The following is a 20,560-nucleotide window of genomic DNA, read 5'->3' as shown; positions in this document are numbered from 1 at the left end:
TTGACAAAATATAAGCATAACATAAAGCCTTGCCCTTGTGATCAACAAAAATTATGCTGAATTATCTGTAGCTAAAAAATCTCCAAGAAATACTAATCAAAATTGTGTTTGCAGCACTTCTGTATAATGTGTTGCAATAAAAAATAGTAACAATTAAACAATGGCTACATGCACCTGGTGCTGCATGGAATTTCATTAAGTGGTGCTTAACAAGTTTATCTTATAGGGCAAACTAAAATAATGCTGGAAAAATCTCAGCTGATGACTTTGGAGACAACCCCAGCACCAACCGTCCTCCCTCCTTCCCGCAATGCAAATCTTTGTCCTGTCAAATATATATAAATAATTAGAAAGCAAGCACACTGAATTGAATCCCATGTCATAAAGATGAATAGTTAATCTAGGATGGATGACCTCACTACCGGTTCCGCCAAGCAATTCAGGTAAGTGATTTAATTTGAGCAAAGAAGGCCAACAAAAACCACATTGCTTAAACAGAAGAGAGGAGAATACTAAATCTTTGTACTAGTGTAAATATGTATGTTCTTAGATGAAAGTAATTTGTTATATAAGCCTACCAGGCAACAAGTTGCTAAATCATGAAAATGAGCAGGCACACTGAATAAATCAACAGTAGAATCACTCAAAAACCAACCTGTTTTAAGTAATAATGCACAAGCTGAAGATCATACGGATCCTTCAATCAAGAATGTGTCAAATGTCAGTAATAGTAAATAATAGAATGAGACTTCTCAAATTTCTTTAAGTATCTTGTGCAATTATGCAAGCATAACATCTGTTGCAAGTTATTTTGTAATATGTTTCAATGCTAAATGAACTGTCATATGCATAATTTGATTTTATACTAGCAGTAGAACACATAGACAAACAAATCTCGCATACATAAATGAAGCTCTTCATACAAAGTCAACATTGAAGCATTAAAGCTGCATCCCGATCATTGCGCTATGTCAGTGAGATGACAAATTGGTTTAAAAAGGAAAAAGTGCTGTCTGTCAGAAGCGAGTAGAATTCCCACCAAAGACTAATCTACATCTGCCACTCCCAATATAAATTTTAGCTAACTTCAATTTCCTTATATGTGTTTCTGAAGAAAACTTCATTATATGTGGTTATATAAGTTCAATCATCTTGAATAAAACAGCAATCAAAATTATTGACTTCTAGAGCCACTTGCCGCTGGTGCACCTATCAGATTAAACTATTCCGAAAGTATCACTTGATTTCTAAATCTAGGTGAGATAGTATATGCCAAAACATTACCGGCTTCAAGAGGAACTGGTGATATCAATTCAAAAACTGCTGTAACATTGTCACCGGGCATAACCATCTTCACATTTTCAGGTAATTCAACTTTCCCAGTAACATCTGCAGTCCTCATGTAGAACTGAGGTCTGTAATTTGAGAAGAAAGCAGTATGGCGACCACCTTCATCCTTCGTAAGCACATAAATCTCTGCCTCAAACCTCTTGTATGTCTTCAGACTACCAGGTTTACAAACCACCTATAATCATGTCAATAACCAGTAACCACAAATAGTTCACAAGAGCTAATTGACAAGTCAAATTAAGATCGTAGAGTCAGAATTCAAGTCAATAAAGACATGGACGATAACAACAATTGAGCGATCAGTGATAGGAAGTCAGAGACGGTAACAGCGAAGGATAAGCAGCTTTCACCGAGGCAAACATATCATCCCAAAAAAACAAAAAATAAAAGGCCTATTGAGGATTTGAAATTTTTTTAGTAGCATGGGTGAATAATAACAAATAAACACATATGCATAAATTCTGTTCTCTAATTTGTAAGGTCGGCTAATTGAATTGCCTACTTGGAAGGCTTTTAAAATGAAAAGATTAGAAGTGGCCCAAATTAGAATTATCCTTTTTTTGCTAAGAATCATAATTAGTATCTATATGTGCATGTTTGTTATGGTGAAACTGACCTGTCCACGCTGTACATCTCCACGCTTCAGGCCACGTAAAAGTAAGCCCACATTATCACCAGCCTACAGAATGCACACTATTAAACAAGGGATATTTGGTATCTCAACCAGAGAATGCATTAGATGTTTCGAGACACTAGTTATACCAGTCCATGGTCCAAGACCTTCTTGAACATCTCTACGCCAGTTACTGTGGTCTTTATAGGACCACCCTGTCAGAAAAGAACAAATAGATGAGAAAATTAGCAAAATCACTTCCTTCAGTACCTATGAAAATAATTGAACTTTATCTGAATTAGATTAAAAATCTGAGACTTTATCTTCTTTTCTTCATTTTTAATTATTTTTCAATTTCATATCATCACCATGAGAAAGGCCAAATCAATTGCATGAATATTTTGACAAACTTCACTGCACCCCAGCCCAGTTTGCATAATGCATAGACATTTGCTTCATGTCCATAAATGAGAGAAATCACAAAACATAAGTATATGCAGAACCCAACTTGTGGGGTAATGTTAAAAGAGCAGCATCACTTCATTCTTACAATGTGTATGATATGCGATGGAAGCAAGTGAATTTACTAAAAAAATTTCTTTTGCTATGAGGAGCCAGATCTAGCACATTCTTGCACTCACATCAGCGCATCATGTATACAGACCAGCACATGCGCTCATGCGCAAGCATGTAGGGAGAAAAGACCATTTGGATCCAAAATAGCAAAGAACAAAAGGTGTAGTTCTAAATTCTAAGATTAAGAATTGAGTTTCAAGTGCTTTTATCGTAGAGTTACGAGTGCACTTAAACAAAGTCCAATGTGCATTTTATGCAGTAGCTGAATATGACCATGAGGAACAAGTGAAAAGAATGGTGCTCCAAAATATGGAGCAACCTTAAAAAATGCAACTTACTTGCATTATACCCAATATCTCAACATCTTCTCCAGCTTTAATAGTCCCTTGTTCGACACGTCCGGTTACAACAGTTCCACGTCCCTGTAGTACAGAAACCATCAAATTTATTAAAATAAAATTATGACATTATGAAAAACAAAAGTTATCATATTTCAGCACATAATTTTAAGGTATGCTTTGAAATTAAAAAAAAAAGAAGAAGATCAGAACTATTGTTAGCTTTTGGGTTCACGAAGCCCCAAAACAAGCTACTAAAAAATATACCCAAAGAAACTAGATCTTGATCAAAATACCACGGAAGCAATGCCAGCATACCTGAGGTCCTAACTCTCTTAACTTATAGATTGGCCAAATTATTTTTAACCATTGTTAAAAGCTTGCCTTTGTTTCAAGAATGATCGCCAACAAACGTTCTCAGAAAATAAATCATTGCTGTTAAATTTGGAACCGACGTGTGACAAGATCAATGTTTCAAATTGAGAACTAAAAGTTTTTAAATGCATAGAACATTGTTGGTAAAAGAAAACCCAGGTGTATCAAACATTAAAACAGGACAAGTGCAGAAAACACGGAGCACGGATATCTTTACATATAAGGTGGAAATAATACTCTCAAAATAATATAATTAAATAGACAACAGTAAAACTCAATCAAAGAGGAGAAACTTAGAAGTTCCAAAAAGAAAGAAGAGGGATAAGTTTCTGGTAATAAAATAGCACTACGGAAAGAACTTGGCTTACATCTTAGCAAAATAACTTGATCTATAACTGTTAGCACAATATCCTAGCAGGATACAAACTCTTGTGACCATATTCAATTGCAGGTGAGATGAAAAACTTATCAAGATCTTTAATTCATTCATACAAAATATAATTGAAATGCACACAATAAAGTCACCTCTATATATTCACCATATCATTCATAACATTTATAAAGCACAAATATCTGAGAAGCTATCTCCCGCATGATTCTCAATAGATGAACCCAACCATCATAATTCTGGTACGTACTGGCTGGTTGAGGAGGGATTTCCTTTACCTATTTTGAAGGATTGTAAAGAAAACCCCAAAAGATGAAAACAAGATAAAATACTCTGATTACTTCGAGGGAACCAGAACCTCCAATGAAAACACCAAAGTGCTGGGAAAAGATAAGCGTGCTTGTTGTTATTCTCTTCCCTTTTAAATAGGCCACAATACAACTGAAGTTCCCAACAAAATAGGAATAATCTTAACAGCTAGTTGACTAATTCAACTCAACTACAAATCAGAAAATAGTTAACATGAATATCTAGAAATCAGAAAGATTTAAACAGGAAATAACAGAAATTATTTAGAGTCCTAATGACTAGGAATTCTTGAATGTAACAGCTCCTCCCTCCTTAAATTTCGCCCTTGTCCTCAAGGGTAATGTTTGGAAATTGTTTTTTGATGAAATCCCGATCTTCCCAGGTTGCATCAGCAGGAGATAAACCTTTCCAATGAATCAGAACTTCATGCTTCTTGTTTGAGACTCGTCGATCAAGAACTGCTTGCGGTTTTGGAATAATCTTTTCTTCCTCCATGTTTACCAAAGGTAATTGAGATTGCATAGAAACTTTTTCTCCAATTTTCTTCTTGAGAAGAGAGACATGGAATACTGGGTGGATACGTGAACCTGCTGGCAAATCCAGTTTATAAGCCACTGCTCCTATTCTTTGTAAAATCTTAAATGGCCCATAATACTTAGCAGACAACTTGAAGTTCCTTCTCATGGACACAGAGAGCTGCCTATATGGTTGTAATTTCAAATACACCATATCTCCAACTGAAAATTCTCTTTCTCTATGTTTAGAGTCATAGATTTGCTTCATTCTAGACTGTGCCTTTTTTATTTTCTCTCTAAGTTCCTTGATGACGACATCTCTGTCTTTCAACTCTTTATCTACAGCTGCAACCTTGGCTGTTCCTGGAACATAACTTAAAAGAGAGGGGGGGGGGTCGTCCATAAACCACTTCAAAAGGTGTTCTGCCAATTGTTGAGTGCCAACTTGTATTATAACAGAACTCTGCCCAGGTTAACCACTTGGTCCAATTCTTAGGCTGAGAACTCGTAAAACATCTCAAGTACATCTCCAATGTGCGATTAACCACCTCACTTTGGCCATCCGTTTGGGGGTGGTAGGAAGAGCTGAAGTTGAAAGATGTACCATTTAGTTGGAATAACTCTTTCCAAAATGCACTTGTGAAAGCTGGATCCCTGTCACACACAATTGAACAAGGCATTCCATGTAAACGGAAAATGTGATCAAAGAAAATTCGAGCTATCCCAACAGCAGTGTATGGATGAACAATAGGGATGAAGTGAGCATATTTTGATAATCTGTCAACAACAACCAATATGGTAGATTTACCATTAGAGAGAGGCAAACCATCAATAAAATCCATAGCTATATCTTCCCATACTTGGTTTGGTACTGGAAGGGGCTGTAGGAGGCCGGCTGGTGCGAGATGCTCCACCTTGTGTTGCTGACACACATCACAACTTTTAATGAACTCCCTGATGCTCTTCCTCATTCCTTTCCAATAGAAGTTGGACCGAATTCGATGAAGAGTTTTAATGAACCCCTCATGTGTACTTCCATGGAATTGCCCAACTATGTCTGCAATAAGATAAGAGTCCTCTGCAAGATAAATTTTTCCTTTGAAAAATAAGATTCCATCTTGGAACCTCCAAGTTCCCAAAGCTTCACCTTCCTTAACAAGTTGCACAAGCTTCTTGAGAGCAGGATTTGATTGGGTTTCTTCTTTGATTGCCTCAATCCAATTGGGTAATGGCTGAGAAATTGCATGCAAGTCCCCACAATTACTTTCTTTTTCTTCTCTCCTTGATAAAGCATCAGCAGCAACATTTTCCTTTCCTCTCTTGTACTCAATAATAAAATCATAACCCATTAACTTGTAGAGCCACCTCTGTTGAGCCTCTGTTGTAATCCTTTGCCCCCATAAATGCTTTAGACTTTGGTGATCAGTCCGCACAATAAATTGTCTACCCAGTAAATATGGTCTCCACTTTTGTACTGCCAAAATAAGGGCCAAGATTTCCTTCTCATAGGTTGACAAAAAGAGATGCCTCCCTTGAAGTGCGTGGCTATAAAAAGCTATAGGCCGATCTTGCATCAAAATTGCACCAACTCCAGATCCAGAAGCGTCGCACTCTACAATAAATTTTTTTGAAAAATCTGGTAGAGCTAAAACCGGTGCTCGGACCATTGCTGCCTTGAGTTTTTCAAATGCCTCCTCTGCTTGTGGACTCCACTTGAAAGAATCCTTCTTCAACATCTTTGTCAGGGGACCGGCAATCTTCCCATAATTTTGAATGAATTTACGGTAATAGCCAGTTAACCCAAGGAACCCACGTAGAGCTTTAGGAGATTGGGGTTTTGGCCAAGTCAACATTACTTCAATTTTGTATGGATCCACACCCACCCCTGCACTTGAAATTACATGGCCTAGGTACTTCACTTCCCTTTGGCCAAACTGACATTTTTCTAGCTTCACATACAACTGATTAGACTTTAAAATGGAAAATACAATCTCTAAATGCCTCAAATGTTCAGCCCATGATTTGCTATAAATTAAAATATCATCAAAGAAAACTAAAATAAAATTTCTCAAATAATCTTTGAATACCTCATTCATGAGAGCCTGAAAGGAGGAAGGTGCATTGGTGAGGCCAAAAGGCATCACCAAAAATTCATAATGGCCTTGATGAGTCCGGAAAGCAGTTTTCTCTATATCATCTGGATGTACCCGTATTTGATGATAACCGGAACGTAGATCCAATTTAGAGAAGTACTGTGCACCATATAATTCATCTAAAAGCTCATCAATCACCGGAATTGGATATTCATCTCTAATTGTTATTCGATTCAAGGCTCTGTAGTCTACACACATTCGCCACGAACTGTCTTGTTTTTTCACTAGGATGACTGGAGAAGAATAAGGACTGTTGCTTGGCCGAATAAGTCCAATAAGCATGTCAGCTACCAACTTCTCTATCTCAGCTTTCTGATAATGAGGATATCGATATGGTTTGACTGAAACATGCCCTTGACCAACTTGTAGAGGGATCCTATGATCTTGTGCTCTCCTGGGAGGAAGACCCTTTGGTTTTGATAGTACTTCCTTATATTTATCCAAGAGTTGCTGCACGTTAGTGGGAAGTAGAAGTTGAAAGTATTGTGCCTGTGGGCCCCTCATGGCATATAGTTGCAACAGGACTCCATCTTTTCTTTTTCTAGCTACACGTTCCAATTGGAAGTTGTTGACCACCTTATTTTCTGGGATTGACAAGCCATGTAAGACCACTTCTTTCCCTCCCATATCAAATTTCATCTGCAACTTAGAGAAATCCCACACAATGGGTCCCAGTGTGCTCAACCACTGAGCCCCTAAAACAACATCATAGCCTTCAAGTGGTAATAAATAGAAATCAATGAATATTGTAACTCCTTGTAATTTTATCGGGACATGAGCACATTTACCTGGACTAGCTATCCTTTCTCCAGAAGCTACCATTACTGCAAGTTGGCCGCTGGAATTAGGCTGCAAACCCACTGCCTTTGCAACCCTTTCACTCACAAAATTATGAGTGCTTCCTGAATCCACAAGCATAATAACTGCCCTATGTCTGAGGCTGCCTTTAACTCGCATTGTCTCATGTGCCCGTGTTCCAGCAATGGCATGCAAGGAAATTTCTGGTGTTTCAACTGGGTGCTCATCACAGCTATCAGTTTCCATTTCTACATCTTCATCACTATCTTCCAAACATGCTTGAATCAGGAACAACTTCTTGCAGCGATGCCCGGGGCCAAACTTTTCATTGCATCTGAAACAAAGCCCTTTTCTCCTTCGCTCATTTAACTCTTCAGTAGTCATCTTCTTCATGGGAATTGAGGATGAAGGTGCCGCAACTATATTGCGAGAAAGAGAACCACCCTTCGGAACAAGTGAAGTGGCCTTTCGGCGGGAGAGATCTCTTGCTTCATATAAACGAGCCAACCCAATGGCTGAAGACAAGGTGGTGGGTCTGTTAGCCTGCACATCAGTGCGAATCGCATCACATAGGCCACTAACAAAGCAGCTCACCTGTCTATTTTGTGGCATAGGCCCAGCTTTAGCAAGCAACTTCTCAAAGCTTGTTTGATATTTTGCTATCGTACCAGTTTGCCTTAATTTAGTGAGCTCTCCAAAGAAATCAAAGAACTGATTAGGACCATACCTAGAATGAAGTCCCTCTTTGAACTGTTCCCAAGTGATAACCCCCATCTCTTGTTTAAGCAATTGGTACCAAAGTTGTGCCTCACCTTCAAGATGAAAAGATGCTAGAGAGACACGATCGGCACTTGGTATCTCATGAATTTGAAAGAATTGTTCAGCTCTACACACCCAACTCGTCGGGTCTTCTGCTCCATTGAAGTGGGGAAAGTCTAACCTCACTGTTTTGGGTAAGAACAAACTGATAGAATTCTTATGTTGAAAGCCACCACCACTATTGGAATGCTCCTCATGAATTCGCATGGAATTCTCAGCAACTTCATTTGTGGATTGACTCACCAGCTGGTCCATACGAGCACTAAGGTTGCCAAACATCTCCATCATTTGGTTGAAGATTTCCCTCTGTCCAGTTGAAAGTGACTCCAAGGACTTTTCTAGCTTCTCCACTCTTTGATCCATAGCCAGGCTCTGATACCACTTTGGTACGTACTGGCTGGTTGAGGAGGGATTTCCTTTACCTATTTTGAAGGATTGTAAAGAAAACCCCAAAAGATGAAAACAAGATAAAATACTCTGATTACTTCGAGGGAACCAGAACCTCCAATGAAAACACCAAAGTGCTGGGAAAAGATAAGCGTGCTTGTTGTTATTCTCTTCCTTTTTAAATAGGCCACAATACAACTGAAGTTCCCAACAAAATAGGAATAATCTTAACAGCTAGTTGACTAATTCAACTCAACTACAAATCAGAAAATAGTTAACATGAATATCTAGAAATCAGAAAGATTTAAACAGGAAATAACAGAAATTATTTAGAGTCCTAATGACTAGGAATTCTTGAATGTAACAAATTCTTTCTTCTCATGCACAATCTTAATTTGTCTCCACAATCAGATTGTAGACAACTACTGCACCCTCTCTTTCTCAATGTTCCCTTGGTGACAGAAAACAACCAGTCACTTGAATTCCTCCTCTCCTTTAGTGGAATCACAAGAAAAATTAAAGCCTTTGTTTATCTTATCCATCAATTCCATGACAACCCTTCCCCTTGGATCACCTGAATGTGTAGAGCACATCTTGTACCACTACTTTGTGGAAGATAAACTTATTTTGTGAAATACATTTTGGTGAGAAGGAAACTGATAATCCACTGATTTTTATAGACATACTTCTATGGCTTTGTCTATCTCAAAAATGTATTGAGAGAGAGGGAGAGAGGGAGAGAGTGGGAGGGGGGCAGGGGGAGGGGGGAGAAAGAGAGAGAGAGAGAGAGAGAGAGATTGCAGTTACTGTATCAGGGAATACATACTTTTAGTTTTACATCATCATCATCCAGTTCAATACCATTCAACCTATCATAAGCGATCAATGCATTTTGTTTTTTCCCATGACATTACAATGGTCCACTAACATTCCCAAATACATCCTCTCCCATGAGTGATCAACAGTAGATCATAATCATCATAATCATTTAGCCTTCCCAACCTTTTGGGGCCGGCTTGATTAAAAGTCCTCCATATAAATCACAATTATTCATTAAGTTCCTCTCTCTACCATCATGTATCATTGTGATCGTGAATCATTAACATAGGATTATATTTCATATACTAATAGCTAGGTACAGGCAGTTGCTTTCTCACTCAGACCAATTACTAATTCAATAAAAAAAATGGGACCAAATTGTAATGACCTGAATTGAGAAAACATCCTCAATTGGCATGAGGAATGGCTTGTCAAGCTGCCGTACAGGTTCTGGTATGTATTCATCAACTGCATCCATTAATTTTAGAATGGCCTGCCTTCCTATTTCATCATTAGTGCCTTGCAAGGCAGACAAAGCTGAACCCTGAATGATTGGAATTTCATCACCAGGAAATTTGTAGAAGCTAAGCAGCTCTGTAAAGAAAAAAGGAATAATAGAAAAAGTACAAAAAAAAGTAAATGAAGAATCATTTAACAATTAAACAGAAACAAAGAATGAAAGTAAACCACGGAGCTCCATCTCAACAAGTTCCAGTAACTCTGGATCATCAACAGCATCAACCTTATTTAGAAAGCATACAAGTGATGGTACACCAACCTGAGCAGTAGAAACAAGAAGGGGATAAGCTATTTTATGTTAATGTCATAGATGATTTTGGAATATCTTCCAAGAACTAGCTGAGGGAAAAATTAGCCATCAACCTGACGAGCAAGTAGAATATGTTCCTTAGTTTGTGGCATTGGTCCATCTGGTGCTGATACAACGAGAATGCCACCATCCATTTGAGCAGCTCCAGTAATCATGTTCTGAATTTTAACCAAATTAATATTTCACCAAGCTGTGTATTGTTAACAAGATATGTTCAAGAAATATAGATGCACTTAGCTCTATCACAGCAACAAAGGAAACGAACAGAAGTGAATAAAATCAACCAGACAGTCAAAAGACCAACTGCTCCAGAAAATATCAAAGTTCTACCTTCAAGACAAACATTTTATAATGATAATATCATATTTGTGGGGTTATATTACCTAAGCTTGTCAGACTTTTACTTGCATTAAATTCTCAGTGACACGTTAGCATGAAGAAAGGTTCATACTGCTAACAAATAGTAGAAATGACTATAGGATCTTAAGAAACCAACTCTGCATAAAGCAGCAGTCATCAATGGTACCTGATAAGCCACATATCTGAACAAAACTAGGCCAGCCTTTTCACTGGAATTGAGAACGTATTGAATACAAACTCCATGGGCCAATTTAAATTTTACTTACTACATGTTCAACAAAAACAGAAGTGAAAAGACTAGTTGCTTACTTTTCTAGTTATGCTTTAAGGCATGTACTAAATACAGTAGAGAGCAAATAGATACACTTCTCAAAATAAAGTCAAGCGAAACTTCATTTATCAGAGTATAAAGAATGAATGAACTTTTTATCTAACAAAGCTTAACCTTAACAACGAAGTTGTGAGCAGGGACTATATATTATGGTGTCTCCAAATCCATCCTGTCGGATTCCCATGCTAAGCACAAGAGATTGCTTCAGTGCAGATAGGCCTTTCTCACTATTTACTTCATATGCTTGTCATTTATACTGAAATATGTTAGCAAGCATCAATATCTTACCTAGCTCTTTTTGCAGGACCAATTGGGTAGGACCAGCCTATGTGTAGGCAGATTACAAGGTGAGGAAAATCAGACTCTGAGTTGCAAGCACCGTGCTGACTTGCTGCAATAAACAGGGCTGACAATGCATATTTTGGTAATCATACAAATTATAAGGGTCGAAAAATCTATACAAAGTTTCCTAAGACCTAAGAAACAGATACAGAGTTGAACGAATAACCAATGATGGATAGTTGTTCACTTGTAAGTGACGCACAGCTGCCATTGGTTTAGTTTTGTAAAAAAAACTCCATGACAATGAACATCTAACTTTTTCTTTTATGAGATCAACAAAGAATTATGCATAGGAATGGCTGAAGGAAAAAGAAAAACACAATTTACTGAATCAAAAAGTTATGATCTCTAGAATAAAGTCTAAAATAAAGTAGCAGCAGCAATATGGTAATATATAACAGTGAAAAGAAGAAATTAGAAAAGAGATGAAAGGACAAAAGGAGAAGAAAGAGATTTTGATATGAGGATGAAAAGGGGCCAACCTGAACAAGAGTTTTCTTTTAAACAAAATAACTCCAGTAATTGTTAAATATCACTAATTCTAAGACTCAAGCAAATGGAAACACTATTTCTTACTTTAAAAAGGACTCTCAACTTATTTATCATAACACTTTCAAAACAGTTTGAATCCCAAAATAGCTTCTAAGTGACCAGAAATTCTACTACATTTAAAACTTCCCAAATAGCAAATGAGAAAATAAAAAAGAAAATTGTTGCCCGAAGTGACAAGCCGAGAGGGGGGGGGGGGGGGTGAAATGGTTTTTCTAAATTTTTAGTTCCTTAATAAAATTGATGGATGAATGAATCGCTTAGTTAATACTAGTTGAGTGCGTGCAGTGAAAATAGAAAGATACACAAGGCAAACACACAAGAAGTATAGTGGTTCGGTGCTCTCCTAAGCACCTACATCCACTCCCCAAGCATCCCCTTGGGAATTCACTATAATTCCGCGGATTACAGTTGAATTATTTTCCGGGCTCACAATCCAAAAACCTTTACACTTTGGTTTTCCGGGATCACCAAAAACCTACATTGGTTTTGCGGGCTCACCAACAACCTACGTTGGTTTTGCGGGCTCACCAACAACCTACACCGTTGGTTTTAAGAGCTCACCAACCAACCTTATAAGAGGTTTGAAAAGAAAGAAATTTAAAGCTCCTAAATGAGCAAATATAACAAATATGAACTAAGGAAAGAGATGAGGAATAGTTATCGCTTTGAGGACGCTCTTCTCTTCTTTGCTCAGGTTACTTCACTTCACAATAAGTTGGTGGAGCTGTTGAATGCACTTTCAGATTTGCTCAACCACCTTCTTTTGTGATTTGAATGAAGTAACTTGATGAAGAACGCTAGGGCTTGCTTTAATCTTGAATACTCTTTGATTTCTTGCAAAAGAATAATTCCACTGATGAATAGTGTCTCTTAAATACTTTTCAACCTCTATTGGTTACTTTCCATTCGTTAGATTTGAAAAACTAGCCGTTACTAGCTGTTGGAAAGTCAAAAAGTACTTATGCAGAACTAGCCATTATGCCCTTGCCCGTGCTGGAGTCGACCCAAACTTTCCTGGGGTCGACTCAACTTACTGTTCATTAGACTTGGGGTCGACTCAACTTACTCTAGGGTCGACTCAAACTTCACTGGGGTCGACCCCTGCTACAGTGGGGTCGGCCTTCTTAGGAACCACAGAACCTTTTATTTTCGACTGTTTTCACTGGGGTCACTCAACCTTTCTTCGGGTCGATCCATGCTACAGTGGGATCGACTCAAGCTCCATTGGGGTCGACCCTCTCAGGGATTCCAGAGACATGGTTTTGAGCACATATTCTTGGGGTCGGCTCATGTTCAGTTGGGGTCGGCTCCATTGGGGTCGGCTCAAATATTCCTGGGGTCGGCTCAAAGAAACTTTGGGTCGGCCCTCTCAGTAAATTTGAGAGAGTTGTTTTCTTGATGCATCAAACTGGGATCGGTTCAAGGTTCTTTGGGATCTGCTCCTCTCCTGGGGTCGGCTCAAAGATATATGGGATCGGCTCCACTCACTAATCATCTGTGCCATTTTTGCAGGGGTGTGCCAGATGGTTCCAAAGTGTGCCAGGATTGACTCCACTTCCTCTGGGGTCGACTCAATTCACACTTTCCAGCATCTTAAGGTTAGACTAATTCATATAATCAATAAGACATATTTTAAGTAATTTTGAGTGTATACCCTTAATAATGAAAATTACTATTTTACCCTTAAGAGTATATTTCACTTGAAGCTTTGCTGAATTAGATTTAAAGATCCTCTTTCATATTCTTATCTCATTGTTAATAATTGGGAGTCGTCTTGATCTCATTCTTTCAACGTATCCAAGAATGTGGTGTTAATTAGTGGTGTATCAAGTTAAGTCATACTATTAATTTAATATTCCCTCAATTGTTGATGGGGGCTCACGGTCCCAAGCCCCGCACCAAACCCCTCTGTCATCGCTCCTTGGCGTCCGCCCTTGCGGTGGTGGATGGTTTGGACCGATTTATAGGTAACGTTCGTTGAATCACTCAAATACAAAGACAATCAATAAAGCAAACTTAATGGATTCAACTCTCGAATTGATGAACGAAGAACGAAGAACAAACAAAGAAAAGAAAAATCTAGTAGAGCATTCAAGGATCTCTACTAGCCCAATCTAATGAAGAATCGTAAGGATCCCTCAATTAGCCAACAATCTAGTAGGGATTGATGTATCCCATACTAGCCCAAAATTGACTTATGCTTAATAAATTATGTTTCAAACCATTAACTAATAACACATTTTCTATAAAAGTGGATGGAGTGATACGAATTTTACCCTTTCCAATGATAAGTCCTTTTCCATTGTCTCCATAGGTTACCACTCCACCCTTCTTAGATTCCAAGGTGACAAATTGTTCTATGTCACCTGTCATGTGTCTTGAACAGCCGCTATCTAGATACCATCGTCTATCCTTCTTATTGGCTGTAAGACACACCTGCAAGCAAAATCAAGGATATACTTTAGGTACCCAAACTATGTTGGATCCTTCAGGGTTAGTGTTCGATGTTCCTTTTGGAATCCAAATTTTCTTGTATTTTAGCTTGCCTTTTTCACTTAATTTGTTATAGCTAAATTTTCTAAAATTACATTCGTATGTTTTGTGTCCTACTTTATTGCAGCAATGACAAATTGTACTTTTATTTTTGCATTTAACAAATATGTTCTTTAAGTATTTTTGCTTTCTATTTGTTTTATATCCTAATCCTGTTTTATCATATACAGCTTTTTGATTATCAAGAATCATATTTAATTTAGTTGAACTAAGTGTAAATTTGTTTACTAAGGATTTATATTTTTCTGCATCCTCTTTTAGTTTGAAGTTTTCAAGAATTAGACTTTTAGTTTTATTTGTTAACTTTCTACTTAATGTTTCATAGTCATTAGACAGTTTCAGCTTTTCTTTTATAAGAAATTGATTTTCATCTTTTAGATTTTTATTTTTGTTGATTAGCTTCTTGTGTTCTTCCATAAGATCTAAAAATGCATCATGTAATTCTTCTACTGTAAAATCACACTCAAGTTCAGAATTTACCTCATCATCATTGGCCATGTAGCAGATTTGAGCCGTCTCTTGTTGATCTTCCTCTTCCAAACTTGATTCCTCACTTTCACTCCATTCAGCCATGAGGGTCTTCTTCTTAAGTTTTCTTGTCATCCATTTCAATTCCGGGCAATCTATCTTGAAGTGCCCGGGCTTGTTACATTCATAGCAAATTGGCACCTCTTTTTTCTTTTCTTTGTCTTTTTCCTTTTCCTTGCTTGAGCTGCCTTTGAGGAAAGGCTTCCTTTTGTGGAGTCTCTTCTTACCTCTCATGAATTTTCTGAATTTTCTTGCGAGCATAGCCATTCCTTCTTCATCATATTCCTCCTCATCATCAGACTCCTCTGATTCAATGTCTTGTCTTGGAGTTGTGGACTTCAAGGCAATGGGTTTCTTTTTCTTGACCTCTTCTTCTGAATTTTGCTTCATGATCAACTCATGGGTCATAAGTGACCTAGAAGCTCTTCCAATTGTAGTGTGTTGAGGTCCTTTTCTTCTTGAATTACGGTTATCTTGGCCTCCCAAGCTTTTGGTAGAGACCTGAAAATTTTTCGCACCAATTCAGAGTTAGTATAAGATTTGCCTAAACTCTTTAGTCCATTTATGAATTCCATGAATCTAGTGAACATTTCAGTTATGGACTCTGTGGACTCCATTTTAAACAATTCATACCTATATACTAACATATTTATTCTCTTTAATCTGATTAGTTCCTTCATGTGTGACCTCTAGTTCATCCCAAATTTCTTTGGCGGAGGAGCATGTAGATATTCTGTTGAATTCATTTACATCTAGTGAGCAGTAAAGTACATTAATTGCTTTAGCGTTTAATTGTGCTAGTCTTCTATCATTATCATTCCAATCTATTTCAGGTTTAGGAATGATTGTGCCCTCTATACTAATTGTGGGTGTGTATGGTCCTCCAGTTATGATACTCCACAAGTTATAATCTAGAGCTTGAATGAATATCCTCATCCTAGCTTTCCAATATGTGTAATTAGTGCCATTAAACAAATAAGGTCTATTTGTGGATTGCCCCTCGCTCATAGAACATCCCACTTGGGTTGCCATGATCTTTGACTCTTGATCGTGAGATCAACAAATACTATGAGAGCACCTTGCTCTGATACCACTTATTGCCCGAAGTAATAAGCTAAGAGGTGGGGTGAATTAGTTTTTCTAAATTTTTAGTTCCTTAATGAAATTGATGGATGAATGAATCGCTTAGTTAATACTAGTTGAGTGCGTGTAGTGAAAATAGAAAGACATACAAGGCAAACACACAAGTATAGTGGTTCGGTGCTCTCCTAAGCACCGATGTCCACTCCCCAAGCGTCCTCTTGGAAATTCACTATAATCCCGCGGATTACAATTGAATTATTTTCCGGGCTCACAATCCAAAAACCTTTACACTTTGGTTTTCCGGGATCACCAAAAACCTACGTTGGTTTTGCGGACTCACCAACCTACGTTGGTTTTGTGGGCTCACCAACAACCTACACCGTTCGTTTTACGGGCTCACCAACCAACCTTACAAGAGGTTTGAAAAGAAAGAAATTTAAAGCTCCTAAATGAGCAAATATAACAAATATGAACTAAGGAAAGAGATGAGCAATAGTTATCGCTTTGAGGATGCTCTTCTCTTCTTTGCTCAGGTTACCTCACTTCACAATGAGTTGGTGGAGCTGTTGAATGCACTTTCAGATTTGCTCAACCACCTTCTTTTGTGATTTGAATAAAGCAACTTGATGAAGAACGCTAGGGCTTGCTTTAATCTTGAATACTCTTTGATTTCTTGCAAAAGAATAATTCCACTGATGAATAGTATCTCTTAAATACTTCTCAACCTCTATTGGTTACTTTCCATTCGTTAAATTTGAAAAACTAGCCGTTACTAGCCGTTGGGAGGTCAAAAAGTACTTCTGCAGAACTAGCCGTTATGCCCTTGCCCGTGATGGGGTCGACCCAAACTTTTCTGGGGTCGACTCAACTTACTGTTCATTAGATTTGGGATCAACTCAACTTACTCTGGGGTCGACTCAAACTTCACTAGGGTCGACCCCTGCTACAGTGGGGTCGGCCTTCTCAGGAACCACAGAACCTTTTATTTTCGGCTGTTTTCACTGGGGTCGACTCAACCTTTCTTCGGGTCGATCCATACTACAGTGGGGTCGACTCAAGCTCCATTAGGGTCGACCCTCTCAGGGATTTCAGAGACATGGTTTTGAGCACATATTCTTGGGATCGGCTCATGTTCAGTTGGGGTCGGCTCCATTGGGGTCGGCTCAAGTGTTCCTAGGGTCGGCTCAAGAAAACTTGGGGTCGGCCCTCTCAGTAAATTCGAGAGAGTTGTTTTCTTGATGCTTCAAACTGGGGTCGGCTCAAGGTTCTTTGGGGTCAGCTCCACTCACTGTTCATCTGTGCCATTTTTCAACGGGTGTGCCAGATGGTTCCAAGATGTGCCAGGGTTCACTCCACTTCCTCTGGGGTCGACTCAATTCACACTTTCCTGCATCTTAACGTTAGATTAATTCATATAATCAATGAGACATATTTCAAGTAATTTTGAATGTATACCTTTAATAATGAAAATTACTATTTTACCCTTAAGAGTATATTTTACTTGAAACTTTGCTGAATTAGATTTAAAGACGCTCTTTCATATTCTTATCTCGTTGTTAATCATTGGGAGTCATCTTGATCTCATTCTTTCAACGTATCAAAGAATGTAGTGTTAATTAATGGTGTATCAAGTTAAGTCATACTATTAATTTAATATTCCCTCAATTGTTGTGTTAATCATCGAAATAACACTATCATCCCCAATCTCTCCCATTTTGATTATTACAAAATATTGAGTCTAGGCAAATTGACGCTTGTGTTAAGATTAAGAGTTTTGATTTGGAAAATGCTTAAGTTGCTGAATTTCAGCTTTTCTAAATTTGAAAGTGAAATCTTCCCCTCTTTCATCCAAATATTGCCAATTTGAACTTTTGATTTTCTCCCTCTTACTCTTATATTTTATTCAAGATGAAGCTTCAAAAGTTTGAGTTAAAGCAAGAGTTTCAGGTTATGTATCGAGGCATGAGAAGTATGTGCCAAATTCAGAATTTTGTTTTTAATTGAAGTTTAAGGTGTAGAAAATTTTTATTGTTGCACATTGCTCCCCCTTAAGTAAATATCCTATTAAATTTTTAGCTTACTTCTCTCTTTTTTTCACTTCTCCCCCTTTTTGTTATCGAAAGAATATATAACAATGAATGAGTAGTAAAAATAACTGATAAAGTCCAAATGCCATAGTTCAAAATGAAACATTGTAGTACATTGAAGCCAAAAGTACAATGTTCATCAAATAAAGTGCAAGATACATCCACAAAGCAAAATACATATCAAAACTAGATAGATCCTAGGCACTAATCGTGATATGCTCCTGTAGGAGGGTCTAAGGGCTGTGATCTAGTTCTCATTCTCCTAGCATAAGTGGCAAGAGGAGGTCTGGTTTGATGAGACTGAGTCTGTCGTGGAGCTCTGTGAAATGGATGACTCTGTGCCGAAACCTCTGACTCAGCTGCTCTGGGCACATATGGACCATGAACCTCTCTCTCTCTAATGCTGTCACTCGGTCCCTGAGGCCTGTTAGTTGAGCAGAATATTCGCTAATCTCAGTAGTCATACTATCCATTCTGCTCATCATGCCATCAGAGAGAATCCTCACCTGAGCTGACACGAGCTCAGTCATCCTACTCCAGTATTCTTCTGTACATCCCATAGGTGTGGATGAAGAAGTCCCTGCCTCTGAAGGTGCTGTAGGATGATCCGCAGGTATCTCAGGCTCAGGGATAGAGTATCCAATCTCTGGTGTGCATCACCCTCCGGTGCATGTACCCCTGCACCACGCACCCACTGATCGTCCACCTTCTCATAACCCATGCGCACTAGGGACCGTGCAATGTAGGTGTCGGTAAATAGCAAATGCCTGGATATCTCTCCCTCTACACACGTTATGATGGCTAAATATCAAGGTGAGTACCATATCATAGGGCAAGGAGACTCTCGATTTGCATATGGCCTCACGCATCTGCCTAATGATCATAGCTGGAAGATTCAGAGGAATACCCTGAATAACATGCTCCATAATGGCCAAGTCTCGCTCAGATATATGATCAAATCTCCCACTTTTTGAAAATAGAATCCTATCTATGAAATTATGCTCCATAATAGCCTCATCTCAGCTGACAAAGAACTAGCTATTACATTTTCCTAGTAATCAAAATCATCTCTCAAAAATCAGCTGTAGAGCTCTCATCTTGTTCTCTGGTTTTTCTGGTGTGGCTCTTTCACAGGGGAGATGAAGCAACTCACTTAGGCTTTCCTCTGAAACACGAACTCGTACTCCTCGGACCTCAGACACAAGCCCTTCCGAACCAACTTTTAGAAAGGCATAGAACTCACGAACTAAGCCCGGGTAGGTCACTAAATCTAGGGAGCAAAGATACTCCCATCCTTGACTTCGAATCCAATCACCCAACTGGAACCCTTCTTGATCCAAAAATTCGGAATGGATCCTTCTCCCCGTGGTTACCGATCTCCCTGCATATTTAGCAAGTTGAACTGAGGGGGAAGGAGGTGGAGGAGGCTCCGCACGTGTCTCACCTTGTGGAGAAGCTGTAGAGGACTCTCTAGGACGCCCTTCTACAACGGTTGGCCGTGAAACCCTCCCGGATCTCTTGGCAACGGCTCTCTTGGGTTCCATTTTTACCAAATACTCACTTAGATCTTGATCCAATAGCTTGGGGAGACAATCTACTACTGTTTGAAAGTGATTGGAGGGAATTTGAGAGCAAGAAATTTGATTTGGGAGAGGGTACAATGAACAGTGATGCCCTAATGTAGCTCACGGGTCCCGCCGTTGGGTCGACCCCAGATTTCGCTTGGGTCGACTCAAGGAGGGGTCGACCCCATTCTGGCTCGGGTCGGCCCCGATTAGGCTTAAAGAAAAAAAAATAATTCTTCTTTCTGATCCTTACCAAATCTTTATGGGACATTGATTTATGTGTGAGGAGTCTATAAATGAATAATTTTACTAATGTTTCATGGGATTTTCAAAATTGGAGGAGAGTGTCATGAGACAACTTGTTCCTTTCATTTATTTTTAATCAAAGGGATCACATATGCCTAATTCCCTCCTAAGCATCCAAAATCTATCTTCACTTAAAGATTTTGTAAATATACGGCTAATTGTTTCTCGGTACACACATGCTCAATACATACATTCCCATTTTGCACATAATCTCTAATGAAGTGATACCTTATTTCAATGTGCTTTGCCTTAGAGTGCTGAACAGGATTTTTGGTAAGATTAATGGCACTAGTGTTATCATATTTTATACGAATGTTGTCTAGTTTGATTCCATAATCCTCTAGCTGTTGCTTGAGCCACAGTACTTGAGCACAACAACTTCCGGCTGCTATGTATTCGGCCTCAGCCATTGACAATGCTACTGAATTTTGCTTTTTGCTAAACCATGATACTAAGTTATTTCATAAGAATTGAAATGTTCCACTAGTGCTCTTCCTATCTAATTTGCATCTAGCAAATCTGCATATGAATACGCAAGCAAATCTAGACAAGAGTCTCTAGAGTACCATAATCCTATGTTTGTG

The 20,560-nt window shown here is 38.5% G+C and overlaps 1 protein-coding gene across 17 annotated transcripts in view; it reads right to left on the bottom strand.

The window, feature by feature from the left end:
* The window catches only part of LOC103721475 (elongation factor Tu, mitochondrial-like), a 65,899-nt gene continuing 45,339 nt past the window's right edge, over positions 1-20,560 (bottom strand). For 5 of the 17 annotated variants that reach the window (XM_039129882.3, XM_088708350.1, XM_039129888.2 and 2 more), the window contains 9 exons: positions 14,888-15,436; positions 10,323-10,427; positions 10,128-10,218; positions 9,829-10,034; positions 2,878-2,961; positions 2,113-2,178; positions 1,967-2,029; positions 1,285-1,525; positions 1-325 (listed from right to left, as the gene is read on the bottom strand). In XM_039129882.3, the coding sequence (XP_038985810.1) occupies positions 255-325; positions 1,285-1,525; positions 1,967-2,029; positions 2,113-2,178; positions 2,878-2,961; positions 9,829-10,034; positions 10,128-10,218; positions 10,323-10,427; positions 14,888-15,436 (1,476 nt within the window). In that variant the 3' untranslated portion in view covers positions 1-254. The other 12 variants (XM_088708354.1, XM_039129886.3, XM_088708355.1 and 9 more) reach the window with 12 other exon arrangements.

Source organism: Phoenix dactylifera, chromosome 12 (genome assembly GCF_051530095.1).
Source record: "Phoenix dactylifera cultivar Ajwa chromosome 12, Ajwa_hap1_PhDact_Kaust_v1.1, whole genome shotgun sequence".
NCBI lineage: Eukaryota > Viridiplantae > Streptophyta > Magnoliopsida > Arecales > Arecaceae > Phoenix > Phoenix dactylifera.
The sequence above is the reverse complement of the archived record's forward strand: the minus strand, read 5'-3'. Positions and strand labels throughout refer to the sequence as shown.